Source organism: Anas platyrhynchos, chromosome 1, assembly GCF_047663525.1.
Source record: "Anas platyrhynchos isolate ZD024472 breed Pekin duck chromosome 1, IASCAAS_PekinDuck_T2T, whole genome shotgun sequence".
Lineage (NCBI taxonomy): Eukaryota > Metazoa > Chordata > Aves > Anseriformes > Anatidae > Anas > Anas platyrhynchos.
The window spans coordinates 150,927,878-150,951,766 of record NC_092587.1 but is presented as its reverse complement, the minus strand read 5'-3'; the positions used below and the strand labels follow the sequence as shown (position 1 = coordinate 150,951,766).

At 34.1% G+C, this 23,889-nt stretch overlaps 1 protein-coding gene across 10 annotated transcripts in view; it reads right to left on the bottom strand.

Moving 5' to 3' along the window:
- The window catches only part of FGF14 (fibroblast growth factor 14), a 410,317-nt gene that overhangs the window by 104,396 nt on the left and 282,032 nt on the right, over positions 1 to 23,889 (bottom strand). For 6 of the 10 annotated variants that reach the window (XM_005014874.6, XM_027443761.3, XM_021269077.4 and 3 more), the window contains one exon: positions 4,404 to 4,514. The exons of the other annotated variants lie outside the window; for them this stretch is intronic. In XM_005014874.6, coding sequence (XP_005014931.1) covers positions 4,404 to 4,514 — 111 coding nt within the window. The remainder of the gene's footprint in view (positions 1 to 4,403; positions 4,515 to 23,889) is intronic. 10 annotated transcript variants of the gene reach the window in all.

Below are 23,889 nucleotides of genomic sequence, written 5' to 3'. Positions count from 1 at the left end.
AAATGTAAACGCTTCATTTTCCCTATTTCCCCCTATTGTGTTGCCATCATAGTATATTAACTTTAAATCTGAAATGTCTGAAATTAGATATTTAAATATCCCTGTGAAAGTCTGTGTATGTATGACTGACATAGCTACAAGAAAATTGCCATTACAGATCATTTCTTTTCTCAAGAAACTTGCTAGAAACCAATTGCATGAGGCTTATTAACTTTCTGTCCGTTCTGCAAGTGTACTGCCCTGGTGTCAATTAACAAAACTTCCCACAGCAATTTGCAATCAGATCAAGGCAAGTATTTCTTTAATATATTTCCATCTATGGGCCCAAAGGCAAAAACAACAACTCCATCTGAACATCTTTTAGACTAATGATGAGTGCAGGGAGGTTGATATTTAGAGATCTGTACATCCATTTCTCGTGGAGCAAACCCATTCTACCTGACAGATGTAACATAAGATGTAATTAAAATGCACTTTTTATTGTGGCTGAACAAATTAAATTTGGCACCTATTGTTTATGAAATAGGGCTAAAAATGAGTGATGCCCTTTTAATATATTTTAAATATTACTGTAATTTCATACAAGGCATGAATAGCAACATTTGAATGTTAAAATGAAGATTATCATGGGAAATATCATAATGCTGAATTTTTTCAGTGGTTGTCTGAGTTCACATATTATCTTCACATGAATCAAAATAAGCCACTGCATTTCAAACTCAGAAATTAAAGAATTAGAATTGCTTGTTTCTCAAATTTGATTATTCTTCCTAGTAAACCTACCTTTCATTTGTGAGACAAAATGCTGAATATAAACTAAAGCCTGAAAATGAGACTTTCTGGATGGGGAAGTCATGAAGGGAATGTAATGCTTGTTACCAAAAGCACATGGATATCTATTTCTTTATAGTTTCTCTGCGATAGGTTAGTTTTCCAGAGCAATAATGGTGAAGTACCTGGAGATCATTGTGAGCACCTGCCCCCAGTATAAGTTTAATTTTCAGCAAGTAATGCTGAGAATTGCTGTAAACGATAAAAAATTATGACTCCTACTACTCCTGCTGAGTAAGATCACAGTAACCAAGTCTACTATTTTAACCACAGACACTCCTGCTTTCATTAAAACAAACAAACAAAAACCATATACCAGAAACTGTAAGGCATTGAATGAAGGAAAAAAACAGCTAAAAGAAAAGAATCAATGCAATGAAGCCTCTTTCCACATATTTCTGTGAGTTTGGCAAAAATGCAGACTGTACATACAAGATAGTTTAAGTTAATAGTCTTCTTTTGAGAATAAAAGGAAACTAAGCAACATTAACCAATAGCTGTATTAGTTCATACTCTATCACAAAATATAACTACCTAAAAAATACATAAAAAGAGATATCAACAATAAACTGAAACCCATCAATCCATTCGCAATGGTTGACACTTTATAATGGGTTACACTTCAACAGCTGACTGAAACCACAACTCATTTTGATTTCAGATAGAAGCAAAAGACCCCACTAAGGAGGACTAGCTTTAAAGACAAAAATGAGTGTTAACGTAACCACTCAGTCTGAACAGACTACATTTTGATCTTTCTCTGCACTGTCTCTCCATAACCATGACTCCAATAGTATGTAACATGTTTACTGGTATACATACAAAATGAGTACAAAAAGACCTGTGCTTGAGGGAATTTTAACTTTAAGCAATGCTCTTACTGCTTGATAAAAGAAATTTCAACAGCACAAAATGTAGAACTATAACTAAGCTTCAAAGAGTTTCCTCGCTGAAAACAAAATCCTCTTCTCTGTCCCTTGCCATTCACTCACTTTGGTTTCTTCAAGACAGTGAACTACTCAAAGGCTGTGCAGGTGATGAGGACTGCTTCACAGGCTGCAGTGACAATGAATAGCGAATAGCTCAGCACATGCCTGGAAGGCTTGGCAGAGATGCATGCCCTTCAGCAATCTCAATTACCTCTCTTTTTATGAAACACACTTCAAACAGAAGTCCTCCTCACTACCAAGGTAAGCGTATTGTCCTATTAACAGCTAATATATGTCCATCCCTTTGCCCACTGGGTACATTAAATAGGCAGACTACAAGCACACTGGTCAGAAGAATTTTCCCCTCACACAGGAGGATTCTTCCTTTATTGCTGCCAAACCTGATTTATCGGTTTACTTATTTTCTCAGACATGAATTATCATGATAAAGAGCTCACCAAATAACAGATCAGAAGATGAGAAATTATATCCACGACAAAATTATTTTATGAAGTAAGAAAGAAAAAGGAAAACAAAATATGCTGCAATAGAGAAAAGTGATAGAAAATAAAAAGTTCAACAGGTCATGGACTGGGAATGGAAAAGAGCTAAGGAGAAAGACTGACAGCACAAAAGAAGTACACATAATCATATATGCATGACTATACCAGATGGATCAATCTTTTCAACTGCTGATACATTGTTGATACTAGTCAATATACTGGCAAAATTCAATGTGAAGATTGTATGTTTTCCTGGCAAACAACATGGATTTTATACATCTTTATGGTGTAACCTAACTATACTATAAAATTGGACTACTGCAGAAATAAACAGTGAAGCACACCAGTTAGAGAGTAAAAATCCTTTTGTAGAAAGAATCACTTTAGCCTGAAAGCCATGTTGAATTAAAACATTATATTACCTAACAGTATTTATCCAAAATATGGATTATATGGATTACATCCAAAATATATCTGGTATTTGGTTGGTTTTGGACAAGTTTTATGTTTCAAAATATTTACACTATAAGATATTAATTCTGCATTTTGGAACAACTGAGAAGAATAAGACTGGCAGACAAATGGAAATCCAGAAAGAGATGGAAGAGGGGAGAGAAAAGACAAATAATAAACAAAAAAGGGAAGATTTGTAAAGCTGACAACAGAGAAAAAAGGAAAGGAAGGCATGATCAGCTAGCTTTGTGAAGATTCAAAATCCACAGATGTCTAAGATTAAAAAAAAAAAAAATCCAAAATTTTTGCCATCATACACACCTTTTCACTGAAGTGGAAAATTAGAGAAAGGAAGAGAGTGGAAAGGGAGAGAAATAGGAGCTTGCACTCTAAGACACATTACTTAGATCTCATCTAAGTAAAGCGTCTCTAAAAAGGAATGATCTTGTCTGTACAACATTTTAGTATTTGGTCCAGTACAGAAGTGAGCATGAGAGATGAACACACTAAGGAAATGGGAAGAAAAAAAACAAGGGACGGGGGAAACAAGCGAACAAAAACACACTTTGAAAACAAACACAGAAAGAGAAATATTCATCAAAATAGATTAGTCAATTATTTTTCTCAATTCTAAAAATAATATAACAGTAAGAGAAGCTCATGCTATCTGCTGATGAAATATGTTAAAATGACAGCCATGCATTAACAAGTAAAATAAGGAGCATTGCCAAAGAAAGCAGAAGCTTCAAATCCCTTAATTTCTGCAGCCTAATTCCAACATTCTTGAGGGAACTAAAGACTTATTTATATATGCATAATAAATAGATAAATCCTTTGTATTAAAATGCTTATAATAGACCCCAAGACCACATAGAAATATTACTTAAATGTTCCATTATCATTGAACTAAACAAAATACAAATGCTCTTTGCAAAATGGAAAATTAAAAGTCAAGTTTTTCTAGAGTAAGAATACGTTTGTTTAACATTTGCAGCTGAAGTTATCAAATGTATATATGTCCGTTGAATGAAAATATGTGGCAGTATCATAGGAAAAGAATACCAAAGCAATGATCCACACTGCCCATCAAGACCACTCTCGTTTGGAGTATTTTTGAAAATTGTAGCAGTCCCCACACTGGCAGAAATCCTGTTTAAATCACTGGAACTCTTGCTAGTGTAGGGACAGACTGTAGGATCTTTAGCTCCAATTCAGCAAGGCACTTCAGCCTCTGCTTTAGGCAGGACTTTGATAGCTTGGCACACATTTATTTGTTTTGTTGAGTCAGTGCCTGTATGATCAGATTTTCAAATATGTTTTTTATTCCTTTATCTTTTTTGTTGTTGTTGTTGTTACTTAATCAAAAACAATAAATTTCTGTTAAATGTATAGTTTTATTTTTTTTAAATATTACATGATTTTACCATTTTTATAAAAATATCTGAAGACAACACTGGCCTAAATATCTCACCCCCAAGATCCATTGGCACTTACACCTTCAGAGGGAATACATTTAGGCCAGCATCCTGCACAAGATGTGCCAGGCTTCCAATTGACAGAACCCTCTTCCTTTTGACAAAACACATCAGAAACCCTCCAAATACATTAAAAGTCTTTCTGCATGTATACACTTGAATGATTCAATCTGCGTGTGCGATTAAGACATTCCCCTATGACATTCACTTACTAGAATTACTGCTGTCATCCTTGGTTCCATCGAGACTTCCATCGGGGTGCATTTGCAAGTAGTAGCCTTGCCTGCAATATAACCTGGTCACTATACCCTTGAGCTGGGGATCTGAAAGACAAACATATTTTGTCACTAGCCTCAAAACTTTTTCCAAGACTTATCCCTACTTCTCTCACTGTAGAAGGAAGTTTGGTGAAGCACCATTGCCGTCTTAAAGTTGTACTAGAACAAGATGGTTCCTGATGGAGATGGAGAAACATCTTTCTGCAGAGTATAATTATGCCAGTTTCATGTCCTGTTCTCTGTCTTAAACATCCTTAATTACAATTAACAGAGGTAAAACAAACATAAAAATAGAATACACCAAACACCCATAGTCAAAAGACTTAAACTAGATTAAGCCCTACAAAACTTTGTAGCAACAAGCAGCAAACCTTACAGAAGCCTAAAAAATTAAAATTAATTAATTAATTAATTAACTACTTTTATTTAATACTTGTTAGTAACTTACTGTACTTCACATAAGTTCTAAGATCATGTGCATGAAAGCATCTGTTTCATTTCACTCGCTACCAGAAGTCATAAACTCATCTGGTACAATATTTTGTAAAAGTCCCAAGACACCAATCTAGAGGCAGAGGCAAGGTGATTGCCATAACTTTACTAGAAAAAAAAAAAAACACAAAAAAACAACAAAAAAAAAAAAAAAACAAAAAAAAACAATAAAAATACCTGAGTAAGATAAAATTAAATGGGAATTCAGGTAGCTGAACAGCTAAGCTACCTACAATTGTAAAACTTGCCAAGAATTGAGTAGGTGTTACCAAGCATCAACTTTGTGATTCATCTCAAGGATGGTGCCTTACCAAACCACTTACTAAGCTGCTGAAAATTTGGTTTAGTGATGAAGAAAATGACATCACATCTTAAAAAAAATAACAGCGCTACACGTGTGATACTGCTCCTAATATTGATAACATAAACTATTAGGCCCAACTATAGCCATTCAGTACAATATGGTATAAACTTTTGGGGACATTGGCATTAAAGGCTTCTATATCACATTATCCTTAGCTCTGCAGTAATGAACACAAAGACTTTGAGGCAGATACGTAAAATGAAGAAATGAAATTTTAAGTAAGGCAGAAATGATTTTCATGCAAACCTGTAGCCAGAATATAAAATCCTCCTTGAATTTGTATATAATTGCTCTCACAGTCAATCATGCTGTGTTACTTACAGTATCCTAAGAGAAAGTGAAAATAAACACTAATAAATGAAATTGTCTCTAAGTGGAATGATCTAAAGTTTTCTACAGAAGCTGAGTTCCATGAAATGTGCATGAAAATGATACATTTTTCTTGAAAATGCAAAGTCATATGAAACAATAAACACATCTAAATTAAAAATATAAGTTTAAATTGTAAATATCATAGAAATATTAACACAAACTGTTGAGGCATAGAAATAAAGTATTTTGTGATAAACAAGAACATTAAAACTTTTCTTTTGCTTTTAAATTAAAATTTTGATTTATTTATACTTTAGCAAAAATTGCTCTGTCTTTATATGAGAATAATCAATTTAATATATATAAATATAAATATAATAAATTTTATTTTATTTGAAAGTACTGCCTTAATCAACAATATCAGGCAAACCAAAAATATTTTCATCATTTAAAAGTTAAAAGTGAGTTCCTCCTACACAGGTACTGTTCTTTTCATCGCATTCTTTCAGTACACACTTCCAAATTGACAATTTTAAACATACTTGCTTTATACATACTGACATTGTATCTTAAAAGACTAAAGAAAATAACTAAGGCAAAATTATTATAACCAGAGCTTTAAAAAGTATTTACAGGGAAAAAATATCAATATTTTGAAAAGCTGTTTCTATATCTAACAAACAAGAATTAAATCTGATTTTAGCTTAAAGTATCCCACAGGAGGGCAATTAGTCAATTCACTATCACCAGTTGTTTACACCTACCACTACAAAGGAAAAATGCAAAATTTAGAAGTGATTTTCAAAGTTATTCTTTATAGTTATTCTATTTATTGTTTAAATTCTCAAATAAAATCTACTTTGTTACAAGAAATCACACAATCATGTCTATATTTTCTCCAGAAGCATTACTTAAAATTAAACCAAAATTTACCAACTATCCAAAACCGTATTTGAATGAAAATAATTTAGTGAATAGTTATGCATTTCAGCTCGCATTTCAGACTTCATATGGTGGGGAAGGGCATAAGTCCTCCATTTATTTGTTCACTCAAGTTCAAATACAGCAAAACAATAACTATTATAATGTGAGACAAGAGGACCTCAGTTGTGTTTTATCTCATTTGTATACAGTTTTAATAGTTCTAGTTGTCAGAGAATAGTCACAAAACAGCTCTTTCACTCAAATATTTCATTCAAAGCTGGAATTTATTACTAATAACATGATATTAATTAATATTTTGATTATGCCATATAGGTCTCTATAGACCAAAACAAGGAGAAAAAGGTCCTTTTTCTCACAAAACATAGCAATTTCAACTTTCTTTTTACCTTTTTTTTTTTTTTTTTTTTTTTTTCTACAGATTATTAGAACCTTGTTTATCCATTCTCCTAAGAATGTCTTTTCTACTTCAGGGTTAAAACTAATTCCTGATTAAAAAAAAAAAAAAAAAATCATAGAATTTTTACAAGTTCTTGATTGTCATATTCAGTTAAAATAATACTTCAGGTCTACAAATCAGAGTAAGAGACGAGCTAAATATTTAAGCTGAACAGTGCTCAAAATACTGAGAGAATTTGACAAGACAATATGTTTTTATTTTATTTTTCATTATTTATATTTTAGGAAAAATTAACCCAAATTTAGTGATGGGGTTGTATGCAATGACTCATTAATCTCAATGGAAGTCATAATAAGCAATAGTCAAAATGCCTACTCTATATAGTCTGAAAATGGATTAAATATCTTAAAAGAAGAAACAGACAATCTCGCCAGGCAAGGAATTCATCTCTTCACCTTGCAGAAAGATAAATGATTCTTTCAGGTCAATTTTGAGATAGTTGGGCAGCAAGCAGTACAGAGAAATCCTCTGGTCTCTGTATTGTTACAGCATTTTATCTATCTATTGTCAGTTGATAACATTACAGAAACAGTCTCAGCTTCAGACAGTTTGCAAATGAGTTTCTCAAATCCTTCTTGACCACACTTATTTATTTATCTTTATTGTGCATTAGAAAGCAGGAGCTAATAGCAATACTCAGTAATACCAACAAAAGCCTACTGCTGCCTGTCCTCAGGTACCCGATACCTGATGCTTGTAACTCCCACCACGCTGATGCAGGTAGACAGAAAAGCAATTATCCTCACCCTTTACTCCCCACACATGCCTTTTTCTTCCCACATGAAAGAGTAAGGAAATGGCAAGAGAACGCAACCATAAAACACAAATTATCAGGATGAGAATGGATGATCTAATCAAATAGCTCCCGTTTCTCATATTTTTTATTATAGATTTTATGTTAACGGTTCTGTGGTAGTCTTACTTGTGTCACCCAGACAAATATGTGAAAAAAAAATAATTTTGCATTCAATTCTAAGCACTTTGACTTCAGCCAAAAAGAACAAACAAACAAAAAACAGAAAAAGCCCACTTCACCATGAGTCAAAATTAAAAGTCAATGCAACATCTCCTAATGGTTTTTACTGATCTTATTTTAGGTCTGTACTTCTGATTTTGAACAGTTCAGTGTGACAATAATGCAATGCCCCACCATGGAGAGAACCATTCTCGCTTGTAATGTTTAGAGAAATCCTATAAAATTTTGGAAATGTTCTCTTGAATAGACAAATCAACACATTTCCAAACCTCTCTTACACAGCAACCTGCATAAGAGCAGTCACTTGCAGCCCCTTTTTATTGCTGCTTTCTCTTGTCAGCGGCAGCAGCAGGAGGTATGATTGCAGTTAGCATGCACACTCTGTCAGTAGCCTGATGTCCTCAACAAAGATAGAGTTTAATTAAGTTGTCTTTTCTTCTCTCTCTAATAGTGGCTACAAAAACTGTTTTGTCATCAAGTCTTGACAAGTTGAGTACAGCTTTTGCTTTAGAACAATTACGACATTTGATGTTTTAAATTAAAAATATTTTCTGTACATAAACAGAATATTTTTAACATCTCCTCTTCCCTCACCTCTCCTCCTAGGGCTGCCAGGACAGATCTCTTCAGAAATTTTATAGATTTAAAATAAACAAGGTTATAAACTCATTAGAAACATGTTATGGCATTTACCTTTCATTTCAGACATAGATGAACTTACAATGCTACAAACAATGGCAGGTATGCCCATAGTGTTTTAACACCATGAAAAATGAACACTGTAGAATACACTGAAGTTTTAATTTTACATGAAACTCCTTGTCTTGCTTTTGGTGCAAAAGTTTAAGTCTTAAAACTACAGTTATATTTTAAAATTTATTTTTATTTTTTACCAGAGGGCTTTTTGTTGGTTTTGTTTGTTGTTTGTTTGTTTCAGCCTGGCATAATTTACCTACTCCCTCTGTTGAGTAAATAACGGTTGCTTAATCTCATTCTTATGGAGAATAACCTACACTAACCAGTTAATTACCAGTCTGTCACAAGTTCGTCAATGAGTCACATGAAAATGTATTTATTTAGCAGTGTTTATAGGTAAATTGTGCTCCTATTGCATAGCATAAAACTCATGTTAACTGGTAGCTCCATGTCTGTCACATTTTACTTGCACTTTACAATTTGTATTTCCCTCTTGCAGTTTTTACTTTTGGATAGTTAAGTACTAAAAATACCACTCACGCTGGTCCAGAATAAACCAGCCACCTTTTTTGGCTCTCTGATGCTTCAATAGTCACTGTGACTTGCCTACCATTTTTTTTTATTATTTTTATTTTTTTCTCTCTGACACAGTCTGCATTTGTTAAGAATCTTCTCTCTCCTGTTATACTTGATTTGAAATATCAAAAACACTTCTAAGCTTTTTTAGGATTAAAAACAAACAAACAAAACCACAACCATATCTAACCTGTTTTAGGATTAAAACAACAACAACAAAAAACAACCAAACAACAACCTATAAAACAAAGCAACAACAACAACCAATGAAACAAAGCAACACACAGATTTCTTGGGAAGTTGTGAAGCACAGTGCCCACCTGAAACACAGGCATGTCTCACCCCCACTACACCCACCTACCAACTAGTACTCAAGGCCCAGGATGTGTAAAAGGCCACTGCTTGTCACCTTCTCACAAAAGAATTCTGACAGTACTGTTGTGTGGAGTTTTGGACTGGGATTTCTTGCAGTTTCTCCTGCTGAAGCCATTCTATATAGTAAATTAACTGCCCACCACAGGAGGCATTAGAGTCTATGTGCTAGATCATAGCTGAAGGCAGCCTCTAGCCCTTCACTGACATCTGTGCATAAACTCCTTAATGTTTCATATTAATGTATGAAGATCATATAAAATTTTAAAATGTGTCAGTACTACTCAGTAATTTAGAAACATTTTCCAACAGGTAAATCAGCTACAGAAGGAGGGACCAAATTTAATGTAAAATAATGCTTCATTATTTTTTGATTCTCATTTGAAGTATCCCTGTTCCTGCTGAAACACTTTTCCCAGCATCAAAAAGTTGTCTTTGCAAGCATACTGTTGATATTTTAATTCCAGCAGCACTGAGAAGCAAAGGTACAGTCAACACAGAGACCTACATCATACTCCTTTCTTTTTGTTTTTGGTGCAAAACCTGCTGTTTCCCAGCACACAAAAAAGAATGTGCTTTGTAAGGATCTTTTGATCCTTACACAATCACAAAAGAAGGCTTCTTCAAACAAGTATCCAACCAATGAAGAGTTCAAAATGCAAAATTTTGTTCTTCATTTAACAATGATAAAAACTTAAATGCTCATCTAAAACCCCCCATGTCCGCTCCCCTGCCCCCATGTTCATTCTGAATATTAAATTCAACTGTTTGAGATACAGCTCTTGCATTCAAAAGCCTTACACACTCCCAACTTCTTTATAATTGCAACTGTCCTGTCAGTCTCTAAGTGTTTCCAATGTTTTGATCTTTTGTTTGTTTGTTAGTTTTGTTTTACTTTCCATCTCTGATTCTACTGTTAATGATTTCAATATCTCATAATACGCAACAGCCAACTAAAGCTTAATTAAAATATTTAAAGAAAAATGTCTTTTAAAGAAAATTTTTGCTCTGTTCAGAACGGAAAGGAAAAGGATATAATGTGAACTCAGAAAAGCAATAGTTTCCATTATTCCCTGTTCCCATAAGTAATAATAGTACTTATTCTGAAATGCTGTGGCTTTGTTATTTCTCTGTACTCACTTATTTTTCTGTCCTCTCAATGATTGCAGAGCACTCAACTTTGGTGTTTATTTTTAACTCTACTTTTTGTCCATTCATGTCTAACATCACAAACTCATCTCTCACAGAGCCTCGCACTAAGAACATATTTAAGAGGGACACAAAGTCCCGTCTGTCTGCACTGTCATCAACATTTTCACTGAGTTGATGAAATTTCTTGGTAGACTATGAAACATGTTGGAGTTAGACAGAGTGGTTGCTTTTTGTGAAAGTATAGCACTGTACCATTTCTGCTGGTGTCTTTGCCTTTGTATTGGGAATGTCTTTATGTTAACTGCACATTGGGGTCTCTTCCACTTGTGTGCACGTTTTTTCTCTAGGACTTACAATACATTTCTAACTACACGAAATTTGTTTCTTGCCATGTGGTTTTATGTGAGCAAATGTGATTGTCAATAGAACTACAGCAACTTGACTTCTTGCTGGGATAATTTTAATCTGTTCAAATTCACAAGGTGATAGGATTTAATACACTTGTCTATCGCATAATTATTAACAGTCTCATTTACCAGCCTTTTTTTTTTTTTTTTTTTTTTTTTTTCAGGATGGGAAGGGAAGAGGTTTAGGTTGTTAAGAGAACACACGGTTTCCAAATAAATATTCTAGACAGATCATGTTTAATTTTAGTAACTTTATTTAATAATTTGCATTTATCTTCCTACTGGACTATATAGTACATTTCCAGTATTTTTGATCTTGCAACATATGAATTTATTTTCTGCCTAAATACTGTCTTTTAGTGTTGATCCATGTTTCTTCTATTACACTAAATTTCAAAGCCCTCTGATTTCTCATTATCTAAAATACCTGATGATATGTTACTCAGTTAACACTAAAAACATTTAAATGGAATTAACTGTTACCTAACAGGCATCACCACTGACACTAAAAATTATCTTTGCACAGCTATACTCATGCTCTCAAAGTTTACTTTGAAATGGTAATAAGAAAATTCTATTGTCTAAGTTCTATTTTACACCAGCTTTGCTATTTTTTTTTTTATTTATTTAACCTTTTAATTTTATGTAAGACAAAAAATATCAAGTTTTATGAATCATCTTGTCTGGAAAAACATTTTCTACTATTTTGTTTAGGATGCCTTTTTATAGTTGAACATCTTAGTTCTACCTAGTATTTTCTTCTTTCTAACTTCTGACAATAAAACATCATACAAAATATTGCTCAGCATTCCTCTTGAAAACAAAAACATTAAACAATGGATACTGGGTTTAAGTAATTTTTGTGTCCTCATTTTTGCAATGGGCTCTACTTTGGTAAACCTCCCATAAAAAGGCCCCATGATGAAAAAAAAAAAAAAAACAAAAAACCTTATTTTAGTCACAATCAGAAAATATCAAGGCACCACAATGTGACAGATTCTATTCCCATTTAATTTATGTATAAAAGTTGACTAATGTGTTGCACTTTGAATCAGTGCATAAGTGGATTTTAAGAATGAGATTTTTCTGAAGATGTCAGTACACACTGTAAGCACAATAGGATGGACATAAATGATCTTTTCAGCTTTAAATATATGTCAGACAGCACCTAACTTACCAAAGAATGAGTATGATTATCCCTTTCCTAAATATTTCATAATTTGTAGAATGAACTGTGTAAACGTTACATTTATTTTTACATCTTGATTATTGGTCTCCTTGCATGCTGCATCACAAAGCAATGAAATATTTGAAATCAGTCCGTATTTCTTTGACAAACTGACTTAGAGTTAAATTTGGAAATAAATAGTCTATTGAAAAAGTATTCCAAATTATCATGGTTATGCTCAATGAAAAGAGGATAGCTTTATAATTTGCATTCTGAACAACATTCCATTTTCTATTGTTACATGGAGGAAACTCCTTCAATAATACCAAGTGGCAGGGGTCTTTAACTTGTTATTAACTTCATTTAATTCTTGCTAGAATACACAAAAGCACATAAAATGAAGTATATGCAATATCACTTCTGCATTGTGCACCTCAAGAACAGACTGTATTCTATTTACTTTTAGTTTCTTGCCAATAGCACAAAACATCGAAAGAAGGCACATCAATTCTGAGAAATTTTACATTTTTTTTTCTACTGACTAGCCTAAAAAGTGCAGGCAAACAGATAAATTACACTGCCAATAACTGGCACAAAAGAGATTTTATCTGGTTACAAGCAATAGCTAGGATTTGCAATGTATGTCACCGACTCATTGCAGAGCAAAGAGCCTCAATTTTCTTTGGTAACAGGACAACATATAAGGCTTTCCAGGTTTCAGATGTTGCAGTTTCCCAATATCCTTTAGTGCAGCATTCTCAGTTTCTACTGCCACCACCACAAACAGATGCATTACAACACTTTATAAAATTACAAAAAAATCACAAGTTTTTATTTCCATTTTAGTTGGCTTGAGTGGACTGAGCTTACATTAGTGCAAATTTAAGCACACCCATCAGAAAGCCAACATCAACACAACTGTGCGTTCTTTTTCATCGAAGTTGACAGTTCAGTACACAAATGTAAACTCCTGGTTAATAAAACAATAAAAGCATTAACTTGTGACCAAATGCAAACAAACCTATTTAATACTTGAAAGGAAAATCACTCAAAAGGAGATGAATAATTACCAAGGAATTTGATTAATTAATTAAGTTTTAATTTTGTGTTTAACAATGTATAAACCACTGTGATTAGCTGCTTATATCTGACAGAATTTACTATAAAAATATTGATCAGTAAACTATGAAATTTCAAAAAAAGTTAAAATTTTCCTTCATTGAATATGTTTGTTGTTGTTGTTGTTGTTATTTAATTGTTATCCTTTAACATAAATCCTCGGTGCCAAACCACATAACTCACCAACATTATCTGAAGATATTTGTAATAAAATACCAGCAAAATGTGATCTATTAAATGCAAACTACATTTTAGTCCTCTTCATGAACATGTAATATTACTGGAGATATAAATAGGACTCTAAAGATATGAGGTCAGGGTTAAAGGATAATTGATTATCCAATGTGGAATGGATAATACCATTGCGAAAGGGGAACAAATGCATTTCTATACTTGTTACTGGCTAGAAACTGTCTTTATTGTTTAAAATTTTGTATAAAGTAAGATTACAAAGGTCCTACAAGGCAAGCTGAAGTTTGCACTGTTAATATTACAAAAATACATTAAATATTTAGGAAAAAAAAATATGTGTAGGAAAGCATGAATACTCTGGAATTAATTCACACAAAAACTCTATGAAATAATTTTAATATCATTATGCATACAGTACAATTAATAATTATTTAGTATTTTTAAAACATTCCCTTGTTCTTTCACAATGTGTTACTATTTTCTGTTCAAACTTTGAACTGCAAGGAACATATTAATACTCAAGATATGTCATGAGTTATAGGAAACAGAACTCCTTGACCCAGAAAAATGGCAAGTTATACTAAGCATTTCAGTTGTTCTTTACTATTTGCAGTGTAACTAAGAGTTATCTTGGACTTCTAATTAACAAGGGACCTGCTGAAGAAATAGTAGACATTTTCCTATACTTTATTCTATGCACAAGTGCTTGTACAGTTGCGAGAATGCAGTGAGATAGAAAGACAAAAAGAAAAGAAATACATTGCTGTTTTGGTTTTCTGAGATTAAGTTTTCCCCAGAACCTCCCTGTGAGAAACACAAGAATCCTGGTTAGCCTATAGACTGAAAGACCTCTATGGCATTAAACACAATTGGTAGTCTTAAGAGAAGCAGCCTGGAAAACTGATCTTCAGCTAATGAGACAAGAAAATAATCCACCGTACTTTAAGAACACAGCCTATTCCATTTCTACTTTAGAATTACAGATTTACTTCTTCTATAATTATCATTATGAATCAGTGCCTCTTTACTGGAGGTAATTCCAGTGGGCCATGGGCCATGACTTCAAGGATTTTTTGTTGTTTGTTTGTTTGTTTTGTCTTCCCCCATCTGTGCTACTGTGAAAGTTAGGAACATACAGAAAGAAAAGACTCCAGGAGCTTGGCTTTAAGGAAATCACTAAATTTTGACACTGATATGGGACAGATCATAGAAAACCGCTGTAGGTGATCACTCATCAAGCCCTTTTTTTGAGGGATCTTGGCACAAACATTGTCACCTTGCTTCTTCTGAACTACTTTTGCTCCAAGCCTCACTTTAGCAAGAAAAACATCAATACAAGCAGCAAACTCCTTTGATGCTTTGAAGTTGAGGCTTCTAGAGAAAAACAATCAAGCATTTGTCCTACCATGATTACTCTGGTTCTCTGGCTACTTAATCCATAAGATTTAAGTACTAACCAGAAAATAAGCAGAAGTATACTTGGAACATCTACAGGAAAATGAGCAGATACAGTTCAGGTCAAATAGATTGTTCACTAAGAAGGAATAAATGGTCTTTTGATGATTCTCAAAAGACTGAAAGGGTCTGTTGGGTTTTGGAAGAACTCAGAGCTGGTTAACATTTTGGTGGATGCTCCAAAACACCTCAGAAAACATTGAAAGGGTTTTCAATCTCTAAAACTAAAGTTGGTTAGAACATGAACCAGAAAAAAAAAAAAAAAGTAGTTTTTGAAAAAATAATCTGAGAGTAAAATAAACAAATAAATAAAAACCAACACAACACTAAGGTCTCCAAAACAAATCTCCCATCCTGTGTAGTGCATTCTTGCTGTGACCTCATAACCTGCTTTTTAATTTTTCTTTGCTTCCAGTATGTCATTGACTACTTGTACCGTTCTTAAGTCTATCAAGTATCTGTACAGGCTCACCTTGCCCTTTTTCTTACATCCTGTCTTTCACTGCCTACCTGCTGTATTCAGCAATCCAGCATCTTCTTCCACCTGTGTATCTTCAGATGTTCTAAGCAGTCAGAAGGACAAAAGACTACCCTCCTTCCTGTTGCCCAACCAAATCTTAACCTTAATAACAAAACATGATTGTAAACTCAAGCAATAAACAAATATGCCATCATTCACATACATCTTCCTTCAGAAATGTATAGAAACAATAAGATTATCCTTAGGCTAACGATACATTTAACTAGAGATACAAACTTCACCTTGTAGCTACCAGGGAAGTAATACACAGTCTGTAATTTCTGGATTTTGTTTCTGTATACACAGAAACAAAGCAACCAGCAACTTATCAATGCATTTTGTAGACTCAGAATGAAGACACATGGCAGTTCCAAATGTATAAATTATTCTAAGATGTGTAATATACAACTGGCAAAAACAAAAACAAAACTAAAACATATTCCTCAAGTCTTATGAGCCACAACACTTCCATGAAGATGGTTTCCCCTTCAGTGTCTTCTTGGTCAAAACTAGTTATACCAGCACCATTAACTGTCAAGGTTGACATCAAGTCTCTTAATTATGGATGACCTAAGGAAGGTACTAAACAAAGCAAATTCCATGACTTGTAGTTGGTGCCTTCCAAACACAAAACAAGTGAGAATCCTCTGCTCAGGTATGGGTGTCTGAACTGTTTATCCTCAACTCCATCATAGTGATAGGGAGAAATGGGCAGCTCAAGGCATGTTTTCCCTCATTTCTAAAGGAAAGGTCAACAATGAATCAAATGAATTAAATGCAGGAGAGCCTACTTGTCTACCCAAAAATAGGTATAATACAGTATTTAGCCCTGTTCATCCCCTAGAGACACTGAAGTTCTCAAGTCTTTGGATGAGCCTTCCCTCCCTAGGACAACTCCAGTCCCAGACTATTCGCTTTGAACTGGACTTATGGTATAACCCAAATAGACCCTCTCAGGTTCCTATTTTGTGTCAGGAGACCCACCTACACTATAAAAATGCTACCATATGGGCACAATTAAATTTAGTTTGCTTAGCACCCTAATCTGGCAGCTGTTGATGTTTCTCACTACAGGGTTTCCATTCCACTCCTTACTTAGAAACTTGTCCTGTAAACTCCCTTACAAAACACACATATTCAACTAGCATGTTTTAAACAGAAATCAAGAACAGTTTTATTCTCTCGATTCATTAGTACTGCAGCAATATCCTGTTAATTCCAGCAAAGACTGAGATGCTACTGTGCCAGGCAGTACTCAGAAGGGTGAACAGGTATGCTTAGAAAGAACAATTTAGACCCTTTTCTGAATATTAATATTAAACTCTCTTTAAATCTCTTATGCGTCCTGAACATTTGTTATACTGACAACTTAAATGTTATTTGAAGCTGAAAGATTAGAGATTGAGAAGCAGGAAACCCAACCCCAGAATTTCCACAGCAATTTTTGTCCATGCGTGGTGACACTCCAGTGATAGCACCAGTATTGAAGGATATCACTGAGCAGCTGTAACAACTCATGCAAATTTGACACTGTAAGGATATCTTAATGACAGCCTTCAACTGAATGTTTCCCTGATCTTTCTTTACTTTCACATCTGGCACCTAAGCTTTCCAACGTGAGAGCAAGGCTTGCAGTTCCTCACTGGGAGCCCAGTACAGGGCAGGCAGCGCCAAGCCCCACCAGCAGCACAGAGCATGGCTGACAGCATCTCAGCTGCAGTCTCATCAGCACACTAACTTCAAAACCCCATGCTAACACAGTGTGGTATAAAAAATCCCTGCCTGCCCTATTTTCATTTTCTAACATTCATACTCCCTTGGACAGTTTGATGAGGTGCCTGGAGGTTATTCCATTGTACCTTAACTACAGATGCTGATGGTGCTTCATACTGCAGGTGAAACCCAATAAAGTTTAGTATCACACTACATTTCATCTGTGTAAATACACAGACATGTACTGACATCAGACATCTTGTGTAAATACACAGACATCAACAATATAACATAGCACGAAATACCCAACACTTCTACTTTTTATTGTGATATAAATTAAAACTTCAATTAAAACTTCTCATCCTCCTCAGTGTAGTCAGAAAAAAAAAAAAAAAAAAAAAAAAAAAAAAAAGATATATCTAATTCTAATTCAGGAAACTGTCTAACTGTCTAAAAATGTCTGCTTTCTCTCCAACAAAGCTTACATGGTATATGATTTTTTTTTTTTTTTGAGGCCTTCAAGGTAGTTCTCTATTTCTATATACAAATAATAGAAGAAATCTGTGTTCTAAATCTTGTTCAAATTTAACACACAAGACAAATTCCCTTTTCTACACACAGACAGGAAGGGCATATATGAGCCTTGATTATGCTTTATTAAGTTATTCATTAAAATCCATGTAAGTGTCTTTGTCAAGCAGGCTATACTTGATTTTTCTAAGAACTTATTTTTAGCTGTGTGCAGAGCATGGATTTACCAGAGAAGGAAGAGCAGGAAGGTGGAAAGAGAAGTTAAAAGCTCTCATCACCCTGACTAATATGCTGTCATGCTTCTGGTGACACGATGGCAGCACCCAGTCCCTGGTGCAGGCAGCAAGCACCCTCCCTTCTTTCTCCACTTCCCATCTGCTTTCACACCACAGCTGTGGAGTGCTACAGAACTTACAGAAGGTTTTTTTAGTGCATTTTTCTGTGGACAAACCAGAATTCTGCCACTTTGTAATCAAAGTATCACTTCAGCTGTTTCTACAGAACATAGCAACACAGCAAAGGAAGCACAGAACACTGGAAAGCAGCTGAGCAATGGCTTTCATTTCAAAATAAAGCCTGAAGATTGGGGCCATTCCCTATCTAAAATAAGCATATAGATTTTGCCCACTGTATTACCAAAACAACAGAGTTTTTTATTATTATTATTTTTATTGTCCCTTGCCTTGCCTTGCCTTCCCTATCTCTCCCCCTTCCCCTTCCCTTTTCCCTTTTCCTTTATAAAGTTACTTCCTCCTGATAACAATGAAGTAGAGAATTGCTAGCTACTCATGTTGCAGAGGACTGACACACAGCTCAGAAACTATTTACACCATATGACTAGAAACTTTTTACACCACATGAATTTAGGTTTCTATGATGAGTGCTGACTCACTCTCTGAAAAGTCAGAAACTATTCAGAGAACCCAATTCTAAAGACAGAAGTCTAAAGTTAGATGGCATGAGTAAGGGAACACTGGTGTTACCCTCTGTATTTGCAACAGGAAAAAGACTTATCTGAGACTTCAAATCACCAGAAACTGACTGAAGTAGGGCAACTAACCATTGTTATTAAAACCAAGAGTCATTTGTTTTTTTCTGAAATTAAAGAAGAAGAAAAAAAAAAAAAACAACAACAATATAAAAAAGCAATAAAGAAAAAAGTAAAAGCTTTTCCATTCATCTCTATTAGACCAAAATGAAAAATGCTGTATAACTTCTCCAGTACAAAACAAAACAAAATAACAACAACAAAAACAAACAAACAAACAAACACACACATACACACACACAAAAGTAAACCACCACCACCAAAAAAAAAAATAAAAAAAAATAAAAACAAAACAAAAAAAAAACAGGTCACACCTAAATAAACAAAAAATCAGTAAGTCAAAGAATTTAAATTAATTAATTTCACAACATACTAAATATTTAATTTTAAAGTTAAGTGTAATATATTTTTTTTAATTTAAATTATCTGGCAACCTGAAGTAAATAGTTACTTCAACACTGAAAAAAAAAATCATAAAAATTGGAAATGTCTACCTGAAAATAAAAACCTTACTCCAGAATGCTTCTAGGTTCTCTTCTTTGTCCTACAGTGAGCAACATGGTTAAACTAGTTTGTCTTTGAAGTCTTTTGTTGCTATAAGTTCTGCATTTTAGAATCAGGAAGCTTGCAAAGTAATGTATCTTTAAAAATAGCCTAGTCCCATCTATCCCATCTAACATGAAGAAACACAAAAATCCTTACCACCGGAGCTAATGAGATCAGTTCTTTGGCTTCTGGTTTCATCTACCAGAGTGGTTCTAATATATGTGAAAGTATCTAAAACCTAGAGAACTTGTCATAGTGATATGCCCTATTCTAAAATATAGATACATCATGGAAACTACTGCAATACTCAAATTCTCTTAAAAGCAGAATCAACATCCTTCCCATTCAGAAAGTGTCATGTGCTCATGTACTACTGCACAGTAAGTGCCCTCTATTGAAACTCCTCAGCTGCTTCCTGAAATCTCTGGAAGTCCAGCTCTAATGAAAAGAAAGAACAAAGATAGTTTTTGATTTCTTATCAAGATTGCAGCACAAGTTGCCTTTGCATTTTTAGTTTGCATTTTTATTATTCTTAGAACATGATTAGTTTTTGATTTTTTTTTTTAAATAAATATTTTAAAGACCATACAATTATGCATTGAAATTATTATTTCTTTATGCTGGGACTTTCAGCTTGAAGAAAGTGAGGACAGCCCTGTTCACCAAGCCCAGATGTCAAGATGTGACAGATACTCCTGTTCACCAAGCCCAGATGTCTTGATTAGGAGAGGAATGGATGTGATTAGACCAATCCCCTTTGCAGGGGATTGGTCTAATCATGTTCTAACATGACTAACAAAGCATGTTCTGGAGGAGAATGAGCACTGGCCTGATATTGCAGTTACAGTAAAAATGCCCAGCTGCCAGCAGATTCCCAGGCAGATCCTAAACACAGGAGATCAGCATCACTCTCACTTGATAGACAATAAAGCACGAAGAGGTTGGATGTGTTTTCCAAAACAGCAATGAAAATGAGGTTTTCTGCATTTTAGTCAAGGATGCAGAAGCCCCCATCAGGTTATAAAAAAGGATGTGCAATGACTGGAAAAGACACATTTAACAACTGGATATACAGAAACCACTATTTATAGGCATGTCAGAGGACAGTTACTACCCTGATTTTCCATTAAATTGAATGTGTTTATTTGTATAATATAACAGTATAAATCCCACTGTAAAGGCAGGTGGAAGGTTTTTAATAGAACAATTTAAAGTGCGGGAGTGAAAGCAAGGGGAAAAGACTTGCCACCGTTAATAAAATAAATGGATGTCAGCAAAAATAAACATTACTTATCAGAAGCCTTCTATCTGTGTAGCAGAATGACAGATTACAAAATTTTCCCAGTGCCTTAATATCTAGTGATGATTGCAACTGAAAAGACAATAAAAGGCACCCTTGTCAACAGTTGCCAGACAATTCTAAATAAAATAAACTAATTTAAAATTATATTTTGTACAATTCATGCTAGCTACTGGATATAGTATTTTGGAATAAATAATGTATAAATGAAATTATCCCCTTTGAAACCTCAAGAATATTTTAATGGCAGTGTTTGAGTACTGTTAATAGATCTAAGACTTCTCTAAAAATCCTTACATTTAAAGCTGGACTAAATTGGAAATAAGTATGAAGATTACCTTTTATAGTGTTGGGATACCAGTAAAAGTCTAAAATGTTGAAATTTCAAAATCTCTTAAATAATTAAATATCAGTAAATACTTCAAGTTTCTTCCACAGAAGTATCTGAACTCCAGATATGTAAAAGCTAAATGTTAGTGATATGAGCTAAAATTAAGACAATTTACTTATTCCATCATAAAAGACTAATTTTTCTTTAGCAATCAAGCTTCTCTTTTAGATAAGAATCTTTTATTATTATTTTTTTTTTTTCTCTCCTCGTCTTCACAGACCTGGGGACTAGGAAGCTGAGCTGCCACTGCAATGCAAAGAAAAGCTCCCCAACAGTTCAGGCTCACACTCTGCCAGGGAGCCTGCTGTCAGTTCAGGAACAGAAGAATGTTTTGAAGATGTAGACAGCTTGATTTTGGAACCTGTAGTACTTTCAGAGGTCTCAGCTCTCCTCAGGCCTGCCATGCAGTTTCTCAGGAACCAGAAGCAACCTACTCCAAAGTAGGACTCTGGAATAGAAGTCATTATGACTTCTAGAGTACGCATCTCCCAAGCTCTCACAGCCTCTCTTCCTCCACAGCTAGTGGAGCCATCTGCTTCAGGATGTCATCCTAAAAATAAAAGTTTCTTTCATTAACTGCATGACAGCCAAAATATGAACTTTCAAGTCTTGGTCAAGTTTGTCAAGTTCACCAAATCTTGATGTCTACACAGTCAGCATTTGCATTCGATCAGATGGATCTCCTTCCAAAAGTCAAAGAAACTCAACTGATGGGTTCAAAAGCATACTGGAATGTCAATGGAATCCAAATATCCCAGAAAAAATAGTGTCCTACAGCGACCATCCCTCCATACCACTATACACTCTCTGATAATGTCCTGGCATTGATGAAAAGTATCAGTAACCTATTATCTGACTTCTGCAAAGTATTTTGAAAAAAGCTTTACAGCTACCTTGATTTTTTATTTTTATTTTTTTTTTTCAGGAAAAACAAAGCAAACAAACAAACAAAACAAAACAGAAAACAAAACTTTCTTAAAGACTAATTAAAAGGAAGGGAAAAACAATACCAGAGTTACTTGTACAAGAATAACTAGAAGTCTGGCAATCTGTATTTTCAGTAGAAATAAAGTTTGAATTATTTTTGCCCAACAGGTGAACCAATGCGAAAAGGAACTCAAATTTGAAAGTTCTGTATATTAGGAAAGTGCTCTAAACACAGAGCTGTTTGTTACATCTTGTGATTCAACAAAAAACTCTCAAGCCTCAAGATACTTCTCCAACAAAAAGTTTTTAACAAAACAATCTTTTTCTGATGGAAATTTGAAATTTGTCCAAGCCCTATGGGAGAGTTAAAAGAGTTTCAGCTAAAAACGAAACATCAGTCCAACAAACGCTATCAGAAGGACACAAAAGACTGTAACATGTGTCTCAGAAGGACTTCTGTGGACACTTGAAAATTTTGCTTTACTTGCTTACTCTAAAATATTTGGTTAATTCTCTTCTCTTTCCCTGATGATATACAGTCCTTAAAAAAAGCAATTATAGTTGCAAGCATAAAGAATAAAACCAAATTCGACTGAATATAGCATAACAGAAGGTAATTGAACAAGTTGCAAAATTAATGACTCAGAGTTTCTAAAGAGTCTCTTATACATTAGGGCAAAGCTTCACCCCTGCTTCAACAGAAATAGAAAATCTCAGATTTTACACACACACAGGTGCACTGTTCAACCCTCTCCAGCAAAGGTGAAGCCCACTGATCTCACTCCATTATAATTATGTAAAAACACAAAAGTTGCACAAACCCTTACAAAATTTATGTTCAGTAGAGTTGCTGAAAATAAATCTCTGCTTCCTTAAGATGACTGGAATGATGATTGGACATTTGAATCTACACAGCTCTTGATGTTAAGCCTTGCTGTACTTCAACATTCAAAGGTTAGCAAGCTTGTTTATTTCTGATAGTACAAATTCTCTAAAAATTTATGCTAGATAACCAATGGAACGTATTGAAATCTATCTGAATACTAAGCATGGCACATTTTAGTATGCATCCAATAAAACTTCTACGAAGAGAATAATTTTAGTTGTATTTTAAATCAAAACAAATTCTTTATGAAACATATGAGTAGCTTGATCATCGACACTTTGAAACTAACAAACAAACAAACACACAAAACCCCCACAATTCAAATGAGAACCTTCAAATTTACTTGCAATAGGCCACAGTGGCTTAATGAATTCATAGATAAATTTCGGTATATTCAAAATGAAAGTGAACTTAAAGGAAGACATACTTTTAATTCAACTGTAATGTGTAGAAAGACAAGTATTTGCTCAGTTGGTTTTATCCTTTAGAAAAACAAAATTATCTCTGTCTTTTATTGCTTCAGAAAATATTTTTATTCTTTTGAAACTGTGAAATGAGTGACTTTGTATCTGCAAGGTTACTGGAAAAGATGTGTTTCTTATAATCATTCCTCTAAATCTGCTAGTTCATAGAATTAGGTCATCCTGGCCTCTCAAAAAGAATACAAGAATTCCCCAAAATATTGTTTTTCCCCTCCGACTCCCCAAATTACAAAGAATATAACCTTCCTTCTATAATATATGAATTACAGAAAATACTTAATGCAGCATACAGCTTTTACTGTCATTTACAACACCTTGCGTAGCTTGCATGACTTCCAAGCCCAGGACCAAACAGAAAGGCTGCCATCCTAGAGCCATTTTTCCAATGTATTT